At 24.3% G+C, this 12,225-nt stretch overlaps 4 protein-coding genes across 8 annotated transcripts; 2 read left to right on the top strand and 2 right to left on the bottom strand.

The window, feature by feature from the left end:
- The first annotated feature begins 719 nt into the window (after nt 1-719).
- LOC107999004 (glucose-6-phosphate exchanger SLC37A2) lies at nt 720-4,603 on the top strand. Of its 3 annotated transcripts, none has more exons than XM_017058628.3 (9): nt 720-1,878; nt 1,964-2,042; nt 2,125-2,260; nt 2,339-2,695; nt 3,110-3,154; nt 3,377-3,578; nt 3,658-3,806; nt 3,955-4,257; nt 4,330-4,603. In XM_017058628.3, the coding sequence occupies exons 1-9, from the start codon at nt 1,602-1,604 to the stop codon at nt 4,390-4,392; spliced, it is 1,611 nt and encodes a 536-aa protein (XP_016914117.1). In that variant the 5' UTR covers nt 720-1,601; the 3' UTR covers nt 4,393-4,603. The 3 variants fall into 3 exon arrangements, with proteins under 3 accessions (XP_016914117.1, XP_016914118.1, XP_016914119.1); XM_017058630.3 differs by having other exon boundaries at nt 1,736-1,878; nt 1,964-2,055; XM_017058629.3 differs by lacking the exon at nt 3,110-3,154.
- Nucleotides 4,441-5,657, bottom strand: LOC107998910 (gamma-secretase subunit pen-2). Of its 2 annotated transcripts, XM_017058441.3 has the most exons (3): nt 5,314-5,657; nt 5,137-5,241; nt 4,639-4,866 (listed from the first exon to the last, which is right to left on the bottom strand). In XM_017058441.3, exons 1-3 carry the CDS (start codon nt 5,372-5,374, stop codon nt 4,727-4,729), a joined length of 306 nt encoding a protein of 101 aa, XP_016913930.1. In that variant the 5' UTR covers nt 5,375-5,657; the 3' UTR covers nt 4,639-4,726. The 2 variants fall into 2 exon arrangements, with proteins under 2 accessions (XP_061938842.1, XP_016913930.1); XM_062082858.1 differs by having other exon boundaries at nt 4,441-4,866; nt 5,137-5,657.
- Nucleotides 5,658-5,945: 288 nt separating this feature from the next.
- Nucleotides 5,946-9,550, top strand: LOC108001971 (transcriptional repressor protein YY1). 2 transcript variants are annotated; one of them, XM_062082857.1, is made up of 3 exons: nt 5,946-6,432; nt 7,741-8,296; nt 8,397-9,550. In XM_062082857.1, exons 1-3 carry the CDS (start codon nt 5,946-5,948, stop codon nt 8,509-8,511), a joined length of 1,158 nt encoding a protein of 385 aa, XP_061938841.1. In that variant the 3' UTR covers nt 8,512-9,550. The 2 variants fall into 2 exon arrangements, with proteins under 2 accessions (XP_061938841.1, XP_061938840.1); XM_062082856.1 differs by having other exon boundaries at nt 7,702-8,296.
- A 1,061-nt stretch (nt 9,551-10,611) lies between these two features.
- On the bottom strand, nt 10,612-12,013 carry LOC108001970 (splicing factor U2af 38 kDa subunit). Its single transcript, XM_017063312.3, has 5 exons — nt 11,878-12,013; nt 11,709-11,796; nt 11,384-11,450; nt 11,017-11,305; nt 10,612-10,902 (listed from the first exon to the last, which is right to left on the bottom strand). The coding sequence occupies exons 1-5, from the start codon at nt 11,919-11,921 to the stop codon at nt 10,665-10,667; spliced, it is 726 nt and encodes a 241-aa protein (XP_016918801.1). The 5' UTR covers nt 11,922-12,013; the 3' UTR covers nt 10,612-10,664.
- Between the last annotated feature and the right edge of the window lie 212 nt (nt 12,014-12,225).

Here is a 12,225-nt window from a genome sequence, read left to right as displayed (position 1 = left end):
GTTGGTTTTATCTATCCTTTTTTCCAATATTTTTTATCTTTTCTTTTGTTTCATTTATGATATTTTTAATGACATTGATTCTCTAATTTTTAACTTCTACCTTTATTTTTTATTCTTTTCGTACCATTTATTTTTTTTGTCAATATTTGTTTTATATTCTGATATTTAATTAATTTTTAAAGACTTATTGTCTTCTTTTCAAATCGTTGATATCTTATCTGCAAAAACTTTTTTACATTTATCATATTTTTAATTACATTTATTAATAATGTCTATGAATAAATTTAATTTATGTATATAATAAATTAATATATTATATTATCATATTAATTAATTTAAAATTTAAATTAATTTATTATTAATAATATTTTAATATTAATAATAATATTATAAATCAGTTTTTATAAAAAATCATAAATTGATTATTTTTATCATATAGTAAAAAATATAAGCACATAATACACATAAATTTTAATTCATAAATAATTAAACTTGTATATTTATCTATTTTCATAGTAATAAATCTATGAATGATATTCATATAATGCATAATAATATTTACGAAAAGATATATTAAAGAAATTATATTTAAAATTTATTTAAAATTATAATTGCAAAATAACAATACAATTTGTAAAATAATAAAATAATAAAAAATTGTAAAAATTATGTATTAGAATTTGAATAACCTTGAACAGCTGCTATGTACAGTAAAGATAGTAAATGCATGTATGCGTGTATGCATGGATATATATATTTTAAGTTTACCATATGAACACGTTACGTAGTTATCATTTGTCGTTATTGATAGTAAACATTCCATTTAATTTAAAGTTGTATTTTTCGAGGTGTTGTTTAAAAATCAATAAGAATGTAATAATAGTGAATTATAATATACAAATTATAATTTTTTTCAAACATATATATAATGTTATTACATCTGCATCTGTTTTCTTTGTTAAAGGTTATGAGTCATAGCCAGTTTCTTTATAGAATTTATCATTAACTTGTGCTTCCCATAAAATAATTATTTTGTCATTGAAAGAAATTTTGAATATGATAAAAATATTAATGAAAAGAGAAAATATAAGAAAGAATATAACATTAAAAATATTGAAAAAAAAAATAAAATATAAATATTGATGTATTATATAGTGACTTATATTTATTTATAATTATTGTAATATAATTATTATAATATAAAAAAGTCATGAATTTAAAGAGTGTTGTGGAAATTATATTACTACATTATGTTTATTGAAATAAATACATATCATTTTTATTAAATAAAATTTTATGTAAGTGATTAATGTTAAAAACTCTCAAGAAAACGTGCACAGTATTATCTTTTATTGTAGCAAGTATTAACATACAGCTAAATGTGCACAGTATTGTTTTTTTATAATAGTATTAACATATAACTTACAGATATCTTCTGTAAGATTTTAAACAATATAAATAAAAATTAATTTGGTGATTTTTAATAAAATAAAAATTAAAATTAAAAATTACAAAGTACAAAATAATCATATAACAAATCTCAAGATATTTTTAATATCTATAACAAGTTAATCAATTGGAGAAAGTATACTTTAAAAAATATGACTGGTCCATTAAGAGATCAACCATGGGGTTTACAAATCATAGAATATATGATTTCCAAATGTTGTTCTCATCATCGAATTAATCGAATGAGATGGCATCAAAGTGGTATTTTGATACTCACATATTTAGCATATACATGTTATCATATGACACGAAAACCTATGTCTATTGTAAAAAATGTGTTGAGTTTTAATTGCAGTACTTTATCACCTCCTCCAAACTTTTTAATTAATAGTAGTAATCGAGATACATGGTGTGATTGGGCTCCATTTGGTAAGAATATTATTTTAATAATTTTAATAATTTTAATAATTCAAAATTTAAATAAGAATTATTATATATTATTTATTTTAATTAGACACTGCTGATGCTCCAGCTTTGCTTGGCATATTAGATTCAGCATTTCTGTTTGCATATGCTGCAGCCATGTTCCTCAGGTGACATATTGAAGTGAGCTTATTTATGAAATCAGAGATTATAAAAATTATGTTGATAATAATTTTGCATTTATATGTACAGTGGTTTTATAGCAGAAAGAGTAAATCTACGATATTTTCTTACATTTGGCATGCTTGCATCTGGTATTTCTTGTTATCTCTTTGGTATTGCTAGGCCATATAATATTCATAATTTATGGTATTTTGTTCTTATTCAAGTAAGTATATGTATATAAAAAAAACTTTTTATTCATTATTTTTTTTTGAATGAAATTAATATATATTATTACAATTAGGCAATAGGTGGTGTTTTTCAAACATCAGGTTGGCCAGGTGTAGTTACTGTTGTAGGAAATTGGTTTGGAAAAGGAAAAAGAGGATTAATTTTTGGAATATGGAATTCTCATACATCATTAGGAAATATTTTAGGCAGTTTAATAGCTGCTAAATTTGTGGAATCTGATTGGGGTTTAAGTTTTATGGTACCTGGAATAATAATGGGTTTTGCAGGATTTATAATATTTTTATTTCTTGCACCAAATCCTATAGATATAGGATGTATACCACCTATCCCAACTAAATATAGAAAATTTGATACTGTTCATAGTTCAGATGAAGATAGTGGTGCAGAGGATTATGACCAATCATATAATGTAAGTTAGAAATATATTCTTAGTGATATTTTTATTTAATTTTCAGCATGTTGTGCACTATTAGTTGTTTTTATTATTATTTATAGCACTGGAATGTAGACATAACATCTTTATCAAATATTTCATACATATTAATATAATATATTATAATATCATTATATTAATATGATATGCAAAGAAAAATTTAGCAATGTATATTTTTTTACTTATATTAATTTTGTTTTATCTTAATAATTTTGGATGTTTAATACTAATTTCTTTCTATTTTTAAATGATAATTCTTTAATTTTATAATATTAAGTGATTCTAATTAGTTGCAAAAATATTTTTATTAAATTTTATTAATTTTATATTTATTTTTCTTTTTTGCGCATATTGTATGCTCACTAAAGCTATTTACTTTATTATACTTAGCGTCTCACTTATCGCTGTGCCTACCGCGAACAGGTTGATATTAATGTAAGTGCATGCTTTGTTCTTTTTATGTAATTAATTACTTTATATATTATTATATTAACATAAAATTATATTATATTGTTTCAGTGTTTACTAACATTTTAATATTCAAATTTTTTTGGTATTTTTTATTAATTTAATAAATAATTTAAAATTTGCATATATATATGCATATTTATATTTTTTTAATACTTCTATAAATTTATGAAAAGTTTATTTTGTAAGGATGTGGAAACTGCACGATCTGAAACTAGTCCAATATTGCAAAGGCATAGACATGTACAAGAAATTCACAGAGGAAATGCAATTGGATTTGCAAAAGCAATGATGATACCTGGAGTAATAGAATATTCTCTTTCCTTATTTTTTGCAAAACTTGTTAGCTATACATTCCTGTATTGGTTACCATTGTATATTGCAGCCTCGAGTAAGTATTCTTTAAATTTTAATTATAAATTGTATATTTTATACTGAAATTTTTCATAATTATTTTTTTTTATTTTTAGCTACATATGGCACAACATTAAGTGCAGATCTATCTACTTTTTTTGATGTTGGTGGTATTGTGGGCGCAATAGCAGCTGGTATTTTATCTGATTATAGTGGTACAAGTGCTCTAACATGTGCAATCATGTTTGGATTTGCAGTTCCTATTGTATGTTTAATTTATATTGAAAATTTATATATAATAGCAATTTAAATAATTTAAAATATTTATAATTTTTAGTAATTTTAGTAATTTTTTAAATATCATTAAATTAATAATTATTTACTTCTATAAAATTTTTTTATAACTTATATAGTTATTCATATATGACTACATTGGACCCACTGGATGGACATTCAACATTATATTACTACTAATAGCAGGTCTATTAGTAAATGGACCATATGCCTTGATAACAACTGCAGTATCTGCTGAATTAGGAACTCATCCTAGTTTAGGAAACAATTCTAAAGCTTTAGCTACAGTTACTGCAATTATTGATGGCACAGGAAGTATTGGAGCTGCTGTAGGTCCATTACTAGCAGGAGTAGTAGCACGTTGGACTGGTTGGCACAATGTATTTTATATGCTTATGATTGCAGACATGTTGGCGTTATTGGTAAGTTTATTTAAGAAATACTTATAATTAATAATTAATATTTTCAATTTTAATGTTTTGCTTAATTTTTAGCTTCTGTCAAGATTAGTTTATCGAGATGTACAAGTATATAGACGACGGCGAAGAGCTATTTAATTTTATTTTTATTAAATAAAAAACAATAAGTATATATGTACAAATAAATAAGTTCTTAAATATTTATTTGTAACTTAAATCGTTTTATAAATGATATAAATTGTATAAAATGTTAATGTTCAATTATATTTAATTAAAATTTGAATTTTATCAAATTTTAATCTTATTTAAAATCAGTACATCTAAATAAATATATTTTTTACATCTTAAAGACAATTATTATTTAATTAAATACCAAGACAAAAGAACAGTCTTATTTCATTTTAATTCGTACAATAAAAATTTATGTTATAATAATCACTTATTAATATACAAAGATAGATATATTTTAACATCAAGGAATGCCAGTTGGAATTATGTAACTAATAGAATCCGCAAATTCACCCCATGCTGCTCTTTGTGTTTGAAATGTAATAATCCATGCTAAAAGAGCAGCTGACCATATAGCTGCTCCAATTGCAGAAAATATTACATCTGAAAGTTAATAAAAATATCAATATATCAATATATATATGATAAATATATATATATATATTTATTTATTTAAATCAAAATTTTTAATATAATAAAAAAACTAAATTAAAGTAAAATATAGGATTTAATAAAAATAAAATCAATAATATTAATTGATTAATATAATTATATCTTTTAATATAATCAAAAATTTTCATTACATTACATTATAAAAGAATTACAAAATTTAGATATATTAGAATAATTTGTATTAAATTATTTGTAACTTACATCTTTTAATTTGTTTTTGTTCCTCATAATGTGGTTCAACGAAAGCTTCTTTTGCAAACCAAATAGCATTCACAGCCCAAAGAAATGGTAGAAAAACAAATCCAGCTTCAAAAATAAAGAAACATTTATATATATTTATAAATGAAAAAAAAAAGCAATTAAATATGTATAATTTACCTCTAAAATACCATTTGCAAAGATATAATTTTTTATCATTTGGAATTTTTGATAAATCCATTGTATTAATAATCTCAAAATTATAACCTATATCTTACATCAGATATATAAATATACACTTGATATTACTTTAAATATCTTAAGAATATATATTTACAGAGTTTTAAAAAACTATTAAAGATATTAATAAAAACAAGAAGATATGTGAAAGAATAATGCAAAAACCATACTTATTACATGTCTAACCAAAATTTAAGATTTTCTTTTAAATAAAAGTATTATTTCATTTTCTCAATAGATGGAGCAATCATATAAGAAAAAAAAGAAAAAAAGCATATTTTAGTTGTTCTCATAAGAAATTTATCAAATATAATAAATCATTTCAAAAATATACATTATACTATGAAACATTATAATGAATATTATGTGCACTTAGTTATACGTGAACTTTATATTTTATAAGAAAAATTAAAATAATAATTTTAAATAAAGATCTGACTTAAACAAGTGGATGAAATTTTGAATGAGCACCATATCACTAATCATGATGGTGGGAGCACATCACGTGATCAGTTAACTTGCTGCTCCGCTTGTCGCGCGAGTAACCGTGGCCAGCCATTTTGATTAGTAACATGGCGTCAGCGGAGATTAATATGGCGTCCTCGGACATAATAACCGAAGTGGAGATTCAACCAGATATCCAAGAGGTTGAAATAGAAACAATACCAGTAGAAATACCCTGTGAGACTGTGGAAACTACAATCGAAGGAGAAGATGGGCAGCCGATGATAGCTCTTCAAACTCTTCCAGAGCCAGGACGCGAAGAAATCATACTACAGACGCAAGAGGAAATCGTTGGTAGTGATCCACTAAGCGTATATGATCAAATCCCAGTTCCAGAGAACGATATTTATGTCGAGTCAAGTCCTGGTCCATCGAGGAAGGGTCCTAAGAAGGCCAGAAAAGGTGGTTCATCGAAATTTAAATCGTCTGATCATACGATTTTTGGGGAAATGGGCTCAGAAACGAAGGCTAGAAAGTGGGAGCAGAAGCAAGTGCAAATCAAGACGCTCGAAGGTGAATTTTCGGTGACGATGTGGGCATCGGGTACTGACGACGGTAAGTTTTACATTTATTTCTAACCTTTTGATAGTTTAAATAAAACACAATGAGGTAATTAGAAAACTTTTTGTAATGAGTTCTTCATGCACACTGTTCATACGTACTTCCGGTGATGTCGAATCAATACTGTAGTTTCCAAATGCGTTTCTCAAAGAAATTAATAAAGTCCTTTAATTTTTTATTATTGATGAATTCGTTGACAGTTTGCGTTGTTTGTTTTGATCGAGGGAACGCCATTATGCTACCAGGGGGCAGCCATATTTTGAAAATGGCTTCTTTTACGTGGATCTGTCTTGTTGAATGATAATGGCGGAGATATACTTACAACAGAATAGACAAAGATCTATGCTTGCATTATCTTTATTTTTTTTAAGTACGCATTATTATTTGATATTTAATTGTCTTCATTATATTATTTTCTGTATATTTATAAAAAAAATAATTTATTTTTTGTATTAAAATTATTTAAAAAAAGATAGATTCTTTCAAATATGAAACACTTTAACTTCTTACATCATTCGATGTAATACTTGTTTCTCTTTAAATATTTATTATTAAATTAATTTAAAAGATTAAAATTTTAATTTTCATTTTAAAAAATTTTATCAACAAATAAATCATAAAATAAAAAAAAATTTTTTAAATTAAAAAATAACTTGACAAATAACATATAATCATACATTTGTATTATTTAAATCAATAATCAAATTAATTCATTAAATACATTTTAAAATAAATGTGATATAAAAAGAAATAAGATTTTTTTCTTAAATACAAATTTATATATTATATTTTTATATTTATATATAAAAAAAATAATGCATATTTATTATATTTATATTTTATATTATTGAAAAAAAATATTAATGGAATAAATATTTTTCATATTAATTTTTTTTTATCAAATTCGTATATAGATTCTTTTATATTAAATATTTTATTTTTTTATTCATAATTATAATAATTAATTATATTATTTTATATAAATTTTTTACAAATTATTTGAATATATAATAATTTTTTGAAGAATATATATATATAAATATGAATTTTTAAAGAAACACTTCTTTTATATAAAAGTATAATTAAAAAAAACTTGTTCTTCAATTTATGTATATAAATATTTTTTTTAATTAAATAGTTATAAAAAGTTTATTCATTGTACAAATTTATTTTGTTATTATATGTAGATAAATACGTGATTTTAATAATAAAAAATAAATACAGTAGCTTTTGTTTGGGACTGCTTGTTTGTTGTTGTTAAAGGGAGTGTCCTATTAGCTCCTCACCTGGTGGATGTTCCAGATGAAGGCTCAAATCCAGAGCCTGATCCAGACTACACAGAATACATGACTGGTAAATCCAATGCCAAATTCAATCATTCTGGAAGCTCCATTTCTGATGGAATGCCAGGTCTTGACCTTTCGGATCCCAAACAACTGGCAGAATTTGCTAGGCCGGGCCATAAATTGAAAGTACGCAAACCACCTGTTCTAGATGGTGTTGAACGTACTATAGCCTGTCCACATAAAGGATGCACAAAAATGTTCAGAGATAATAGTGCAATGCGTAAACATTTACATACTCATGGGCCAAGAGTGCATGTATGTGCAGAATGTGGGAAAGCTTTTGTTGAAAGTTCTAAATTGAAAAGGCATCAATTAGTTCATACAGGAGAAAAACCTTTCCAGTGTACATTTGAAGGATGTGGTAAAAGGTTTAGTCTGGATTTTAATCTTCGTACACATGTTAGAATTCATACAGGAGATAGACCTTATGTTTGCCCATTTGATGGATGCAGCAAAAAATTTGCACAATCAACAAATTTAAAATCACATATATTAACACATGCAAAAGCTAAGTAAGTATTTAATTCCTATTTTTTTTAGATATATTTTTTAAATCAAAAATAATTAACAAACAATTATTATTTGGTAATATGGATTATTTGATTTTTATAGGTCACGTAATGCTATTGGAAGACAAGTACAACAAATTCAACTTCAACAACCTCAATTTGTACAAGTTGAAGTTGCAGATGTGGATAATCAACAGTTCATTGTTTATGCTGATTAGCCCCCCTAAACAATGATCTCATATCCTAAACTTATTATGAAATATCGTAATCATTAATTAGTAACCTAAACAGTGTAAATATTTTCATGATATAAGTGATGCTGGCAGGACATTACTAAGCTGTTAGTTATCTTAAGAGAAGAAATTAATTAATCAATTTATACCTCTGTGCTTAGACGCAAAGTAAATGGATATCACAAGCACTATACTACCTACCTATAAAAAATAAAATAAAATTACACTAAAGAAGGTAGTGTATCTTCTGAGACATATAAAGTAGAATATGGCGCACTGCTCAATCTCATGTTTGAGACACACTAAATGATACTTAGTGCGCACTCGTAATACAACTGTATATATTTATACGTAAAGTAAAATATTGTATACAGTATATTTTGGAGAAATTCTGATGAGAATAAACTACAAAATACGTCTTTTCCGTCGGACTCAATTGTACTACTTTAATATACTTTTTACATCATATAATGATAACTGTTAATAGTCATTGGAAAAAGGAAACATAAATGCGTCTACTATGTATTATACCTTGATGTCCACAAAATATGATACATTTATTCCTGTAAAATTATTGAGATGTTTTTAAGTATTGTCTATTTCAATAGACATTGAAATGTTGTAAGATCAAATGGATGCGTGTTTAATATTGCGGCATTTAGAAAAAGCACCAGTCATTTTGAAAGACGTACGTTGACATAATATATTTTATCCGTGATATTCACGAATACATTGTGATGTATACATGTACATCGTTGCAATGACGTTAACAAAGTTGTTAAGAAGTTCGTGTCATTTCGAAGTAGGAAGCAATAGTTTATAGATAGATTTATAATATTTACTGTATTAAATGGCGATTGCGTGCATCCCATTACATCGTTATTCATTAATATTCGCATATCACAATTTTATACATGCAGCTACAACGTTAAAATAATTCAATCTATATATTATTTCTAGAATTATTTATAAAAAAAATTTGGATAATTTATTTAAGCCGTATAAAGTATATTCTTTCATCAAATTTTGTTTGCAGCTATTCACCTTATTTTTCATAGCTATCCATTATAAAAAAGCTTTATTTAAAAAAAAAGAAAATTTCTCTATAAGTATTTCTTAAAAATTAATTTTTAAAAATATTTTAACAAACACTATATATTAATCAACTATAATAATCTTGGTTTTTATTTCATATATATTTCAGTGTATATATACTTATACTCTTCTCATAAAATATAAAAAAATTATAAATTTTAATAATAGAGTATAAGATATGTAATTTGGCCTATTATATTTTCATATGAATGTATATCAAAAGAAATTTAAGAAATATTTGTAGAATTTTTTATATGCTGAACAAAAATAGAAATTTTTTTTAAATTTAATGCATTATACTTTATCAATAAGTATTTTTTATTGATTTTTATATTATGAACATTCAACATAATTTTTTGCATACTGTAATAATTATTGCTTCCTGCTGGAAGTAATACTAAATATAGTTTGAGGTACATAAAAGCAAGCTTTTTGTATTTGAGTATTACCAAACTAGTATTACAAATTAACTTTTTTAAGTTAAAATTTATACCAGTGTATTTAAAAATAAGGATATATAGTTTTCTAATTTTTATTTTTATTATTACACATGCAAAATTTTTTATACTGCGATAATTTTATAAAGTTACAATGTTTACATATATATAAAGAGAGAAAAAGAGAGAAGATTCAATTTCTTAGAAATTTTATATATATACTTCAAATTCAGATATATCTATTTTACAAATTCAAATTATTAAAAAGAATATTTTAAATATTATATCTAATATTTTAAAAACAGTTCTCATTATAATACATTTCATAATCATTTTGAGTATTTTTATCTCATCTAATTTTTTAATCATATTTTAAAAGTACTTATGTGAATGTCAAATTTTGTTTTAATAGAAGTATATTTTTTTTAAATTATTATTTAAAGAAGTTCAACATATTTGAAAATTAAATATAATTGATAAAAATGTTCAAAAATGAAAATTTAAAAATATTTTGGCAGATTATTTTTGACCAAACAGTCACAGAAGTAATAAGTAAATTTAAATCATTTTATTATGAAGAATTATTACAATTGGAAATTAATATAATTAATACCTTCCAGATCGTCCATCTCTACCTTTATCATCTCTACCTTTTCGGCGATCTTTGGATCTGGATCTCCTGTCACGAGATCGTGATCTTCGTTTACGATCGCGACCACGGGATCGCGAACGTGATCTTGATCGACCCTTACCACCTTTTTTTCGACTATATAAATAACGTCGTAATTCCCGTGAAATAGGTTTCAAATGCATGAAATTACAAAATCCTGAACGTGTACATTCTCTACAAAAATATTTTAAATATGTTAATTTGTATTTTATAAAAATTATTTTTTATTATAAATTATTTTGAATGTTATTTTATTGTAGTACACATATTAGAGTAGGTAATACATACCCCATTTCATATTGACGGCAACATGCTTCTCTAAAATCAGTAACCGGAGAAAGCTCAGCATAAACTGGTCTTCCACCAAACCATCTATTATTCAAATCATTAACAGCTCTTTCTGCATCTTCTTCTCTTCGAAATTTAATATAAACATTTCCAACTAAATGATCCCCAAGATTATCACACACATTCATTTCTTCTATTTCACCATATTTATCTTCACATTCAACAAAGACATCCTCAAAAAAGTTGTCATAATGTTCTTGCATTTCTTCATCAGATACATTTGCAACCACTATAGAAATATATTTAGTAATTATATGATTTTATAGAAAGCAAATATTAATAAAAATATAATTTATAATATATTTACAATGAGATCCATCTGCACTTTTTGCTGAATTCTGAGGATTCACATAAAGATTCTGCAATAAGCATGTCTGAAACAGTTTAATTCTTAACTAATATTGATATGAAAAATATACTGCATAAGAAAGTTTAAAATGACATAGATATAAATAGATTTATATAATTTAATTTTATTTATGTAACTCTTATTTATAATTTCTCTCATATAATTTATTTATTATAAAAAAATTAAAATTGACAATATAAATCTTTATATATAAAACTTTGTAAAATAATAGAATATCATTTAATAATGTAAGAATTTTGAAGGTTAAGAAAAACATTTTTACCTGACTAAAAGTTGGCTTGTTATGAATTCGTGAACACCGATCTCCATGTCGACAAGCACCGATTTTAAAATAAAATGAACAATTTACTCTAAAAATAAAAAAAAAATATTATTGATGTTAATTCGGAGAATGTTTTTAAATAGAATATTAATTCGGAAATTCAACTTACTTATCTTTCTCTGTACCAAAAATTGATGCCAAATACTCTGCCATCTCTTTGTCGTTTTTTAATAGCTCAAAATTATATAGATGTAATGTTTTTAGAACATGCACAATTGCTCTGGCACAACATACACAACTTTTAGTGTAACTTTGATCCAAAATGGCGAACGTAGTATTAAAAAAATTTTAATAAGTTTGTGGTTGGTTGATTTTAAATTTTATCTCTAGAGGGCATTACTGATATTACCACAGATAAAATACAAAATAGATTTTTCATTTTATGGAATTTTATGACGCATGTTCTGATTGTATGTTTAGTATGCTTTCTATTTAGGGTATTTAGTGTAAGAATTAT

The sequence above is a fragment of the Apis cerana genome, linkage group LG12 (genome assembly GCF_029169275.1).
Source record: "Apis cerana isolate GH-2021 linkage group LG12, AcerK_1.0, whole genome shotgun sequence".
NCBI lineage: Eukaryota > Metazoa > Arthropoda > Insecta > Hymenoptera > Apidae > Apis > Apis cerana.
This window is presented reverse-complemented; position numbering and strand designations above follow the sequence as displayed.

Coding starts and splice junctions, on each gene's coding strand:
- LOC107998910 (XM_062082858.1), bottom strand. CDS start 5,374: ATGGATTTATCAAAAATTCCAAATGATAAAAAATTATATCTTTGCAAA. Junction 4,867..5,136: donor ACAAAAACAAATTAAAAGAT/GTAAGTTACAAA, acceptor ATTAACTTTCAG/ATGTAATATTTTCTGCAATT.
- LOC107999004 (XM_017058628.3), top strand. CDS start 1,602: ATGACTGGTCCATTAAGAGATCAACCATGGGGTTTACAAATCATAGAA. Junction 2,696..3,109: donor ATTATGACCAATCATATAAT/GTAAGTTAGAAA, acceptor TATTATACTTAG/CGTCTCACTTATCGCTGTGC. Junction 4,258..4,329: donor CAGACATGTTGGCGTTATTG/GTAAGTTTATTT, acceptor CTTAATTTTTAG/CTTCTGTCAAGATTAGTTTA.
- LOC108001970 (XM_017063312.3), bottom strand. CDS start 11,921: ATGGCAGAGTATTTGGCATCAATTTTTGGTACAGAGAAAGATAA. Junction 11,451..11,708: donor ACAAGCCAACTTTTAGTCAG/GTAAAAATGTTT, acceptor AAACTGTTTCAG/ACATGCTTATTGCAGAATCT. Junction 10,903..11,016: donor TGCCGTCAATATGAAATGGG/GTATGTATTACC, acceptor ATATTTTTGTAG/AGAATGTACACGTTCAGGAT.
- LOC108001971 (XM_062082856.1), top strand. CDS start 5,946: ATGGCGTCAGCGGAGATTAATATGGCGTCCTCGGACATAATAACCGAA. Junction 6,433..7,701: donor GGCATCGGGTACTGACGACG/GTAAGTTTTACA, acceptor TTGTTGTTAAAG/GGAGTGTCCTATTAGCTCCT. Junction 8,297..8,396: donor TTAACACATGCAAAAGCTAA/GTAAGTATTTAA, acceptor TGATTTTTATAG/GTCACGTAATGCTATTGGAA.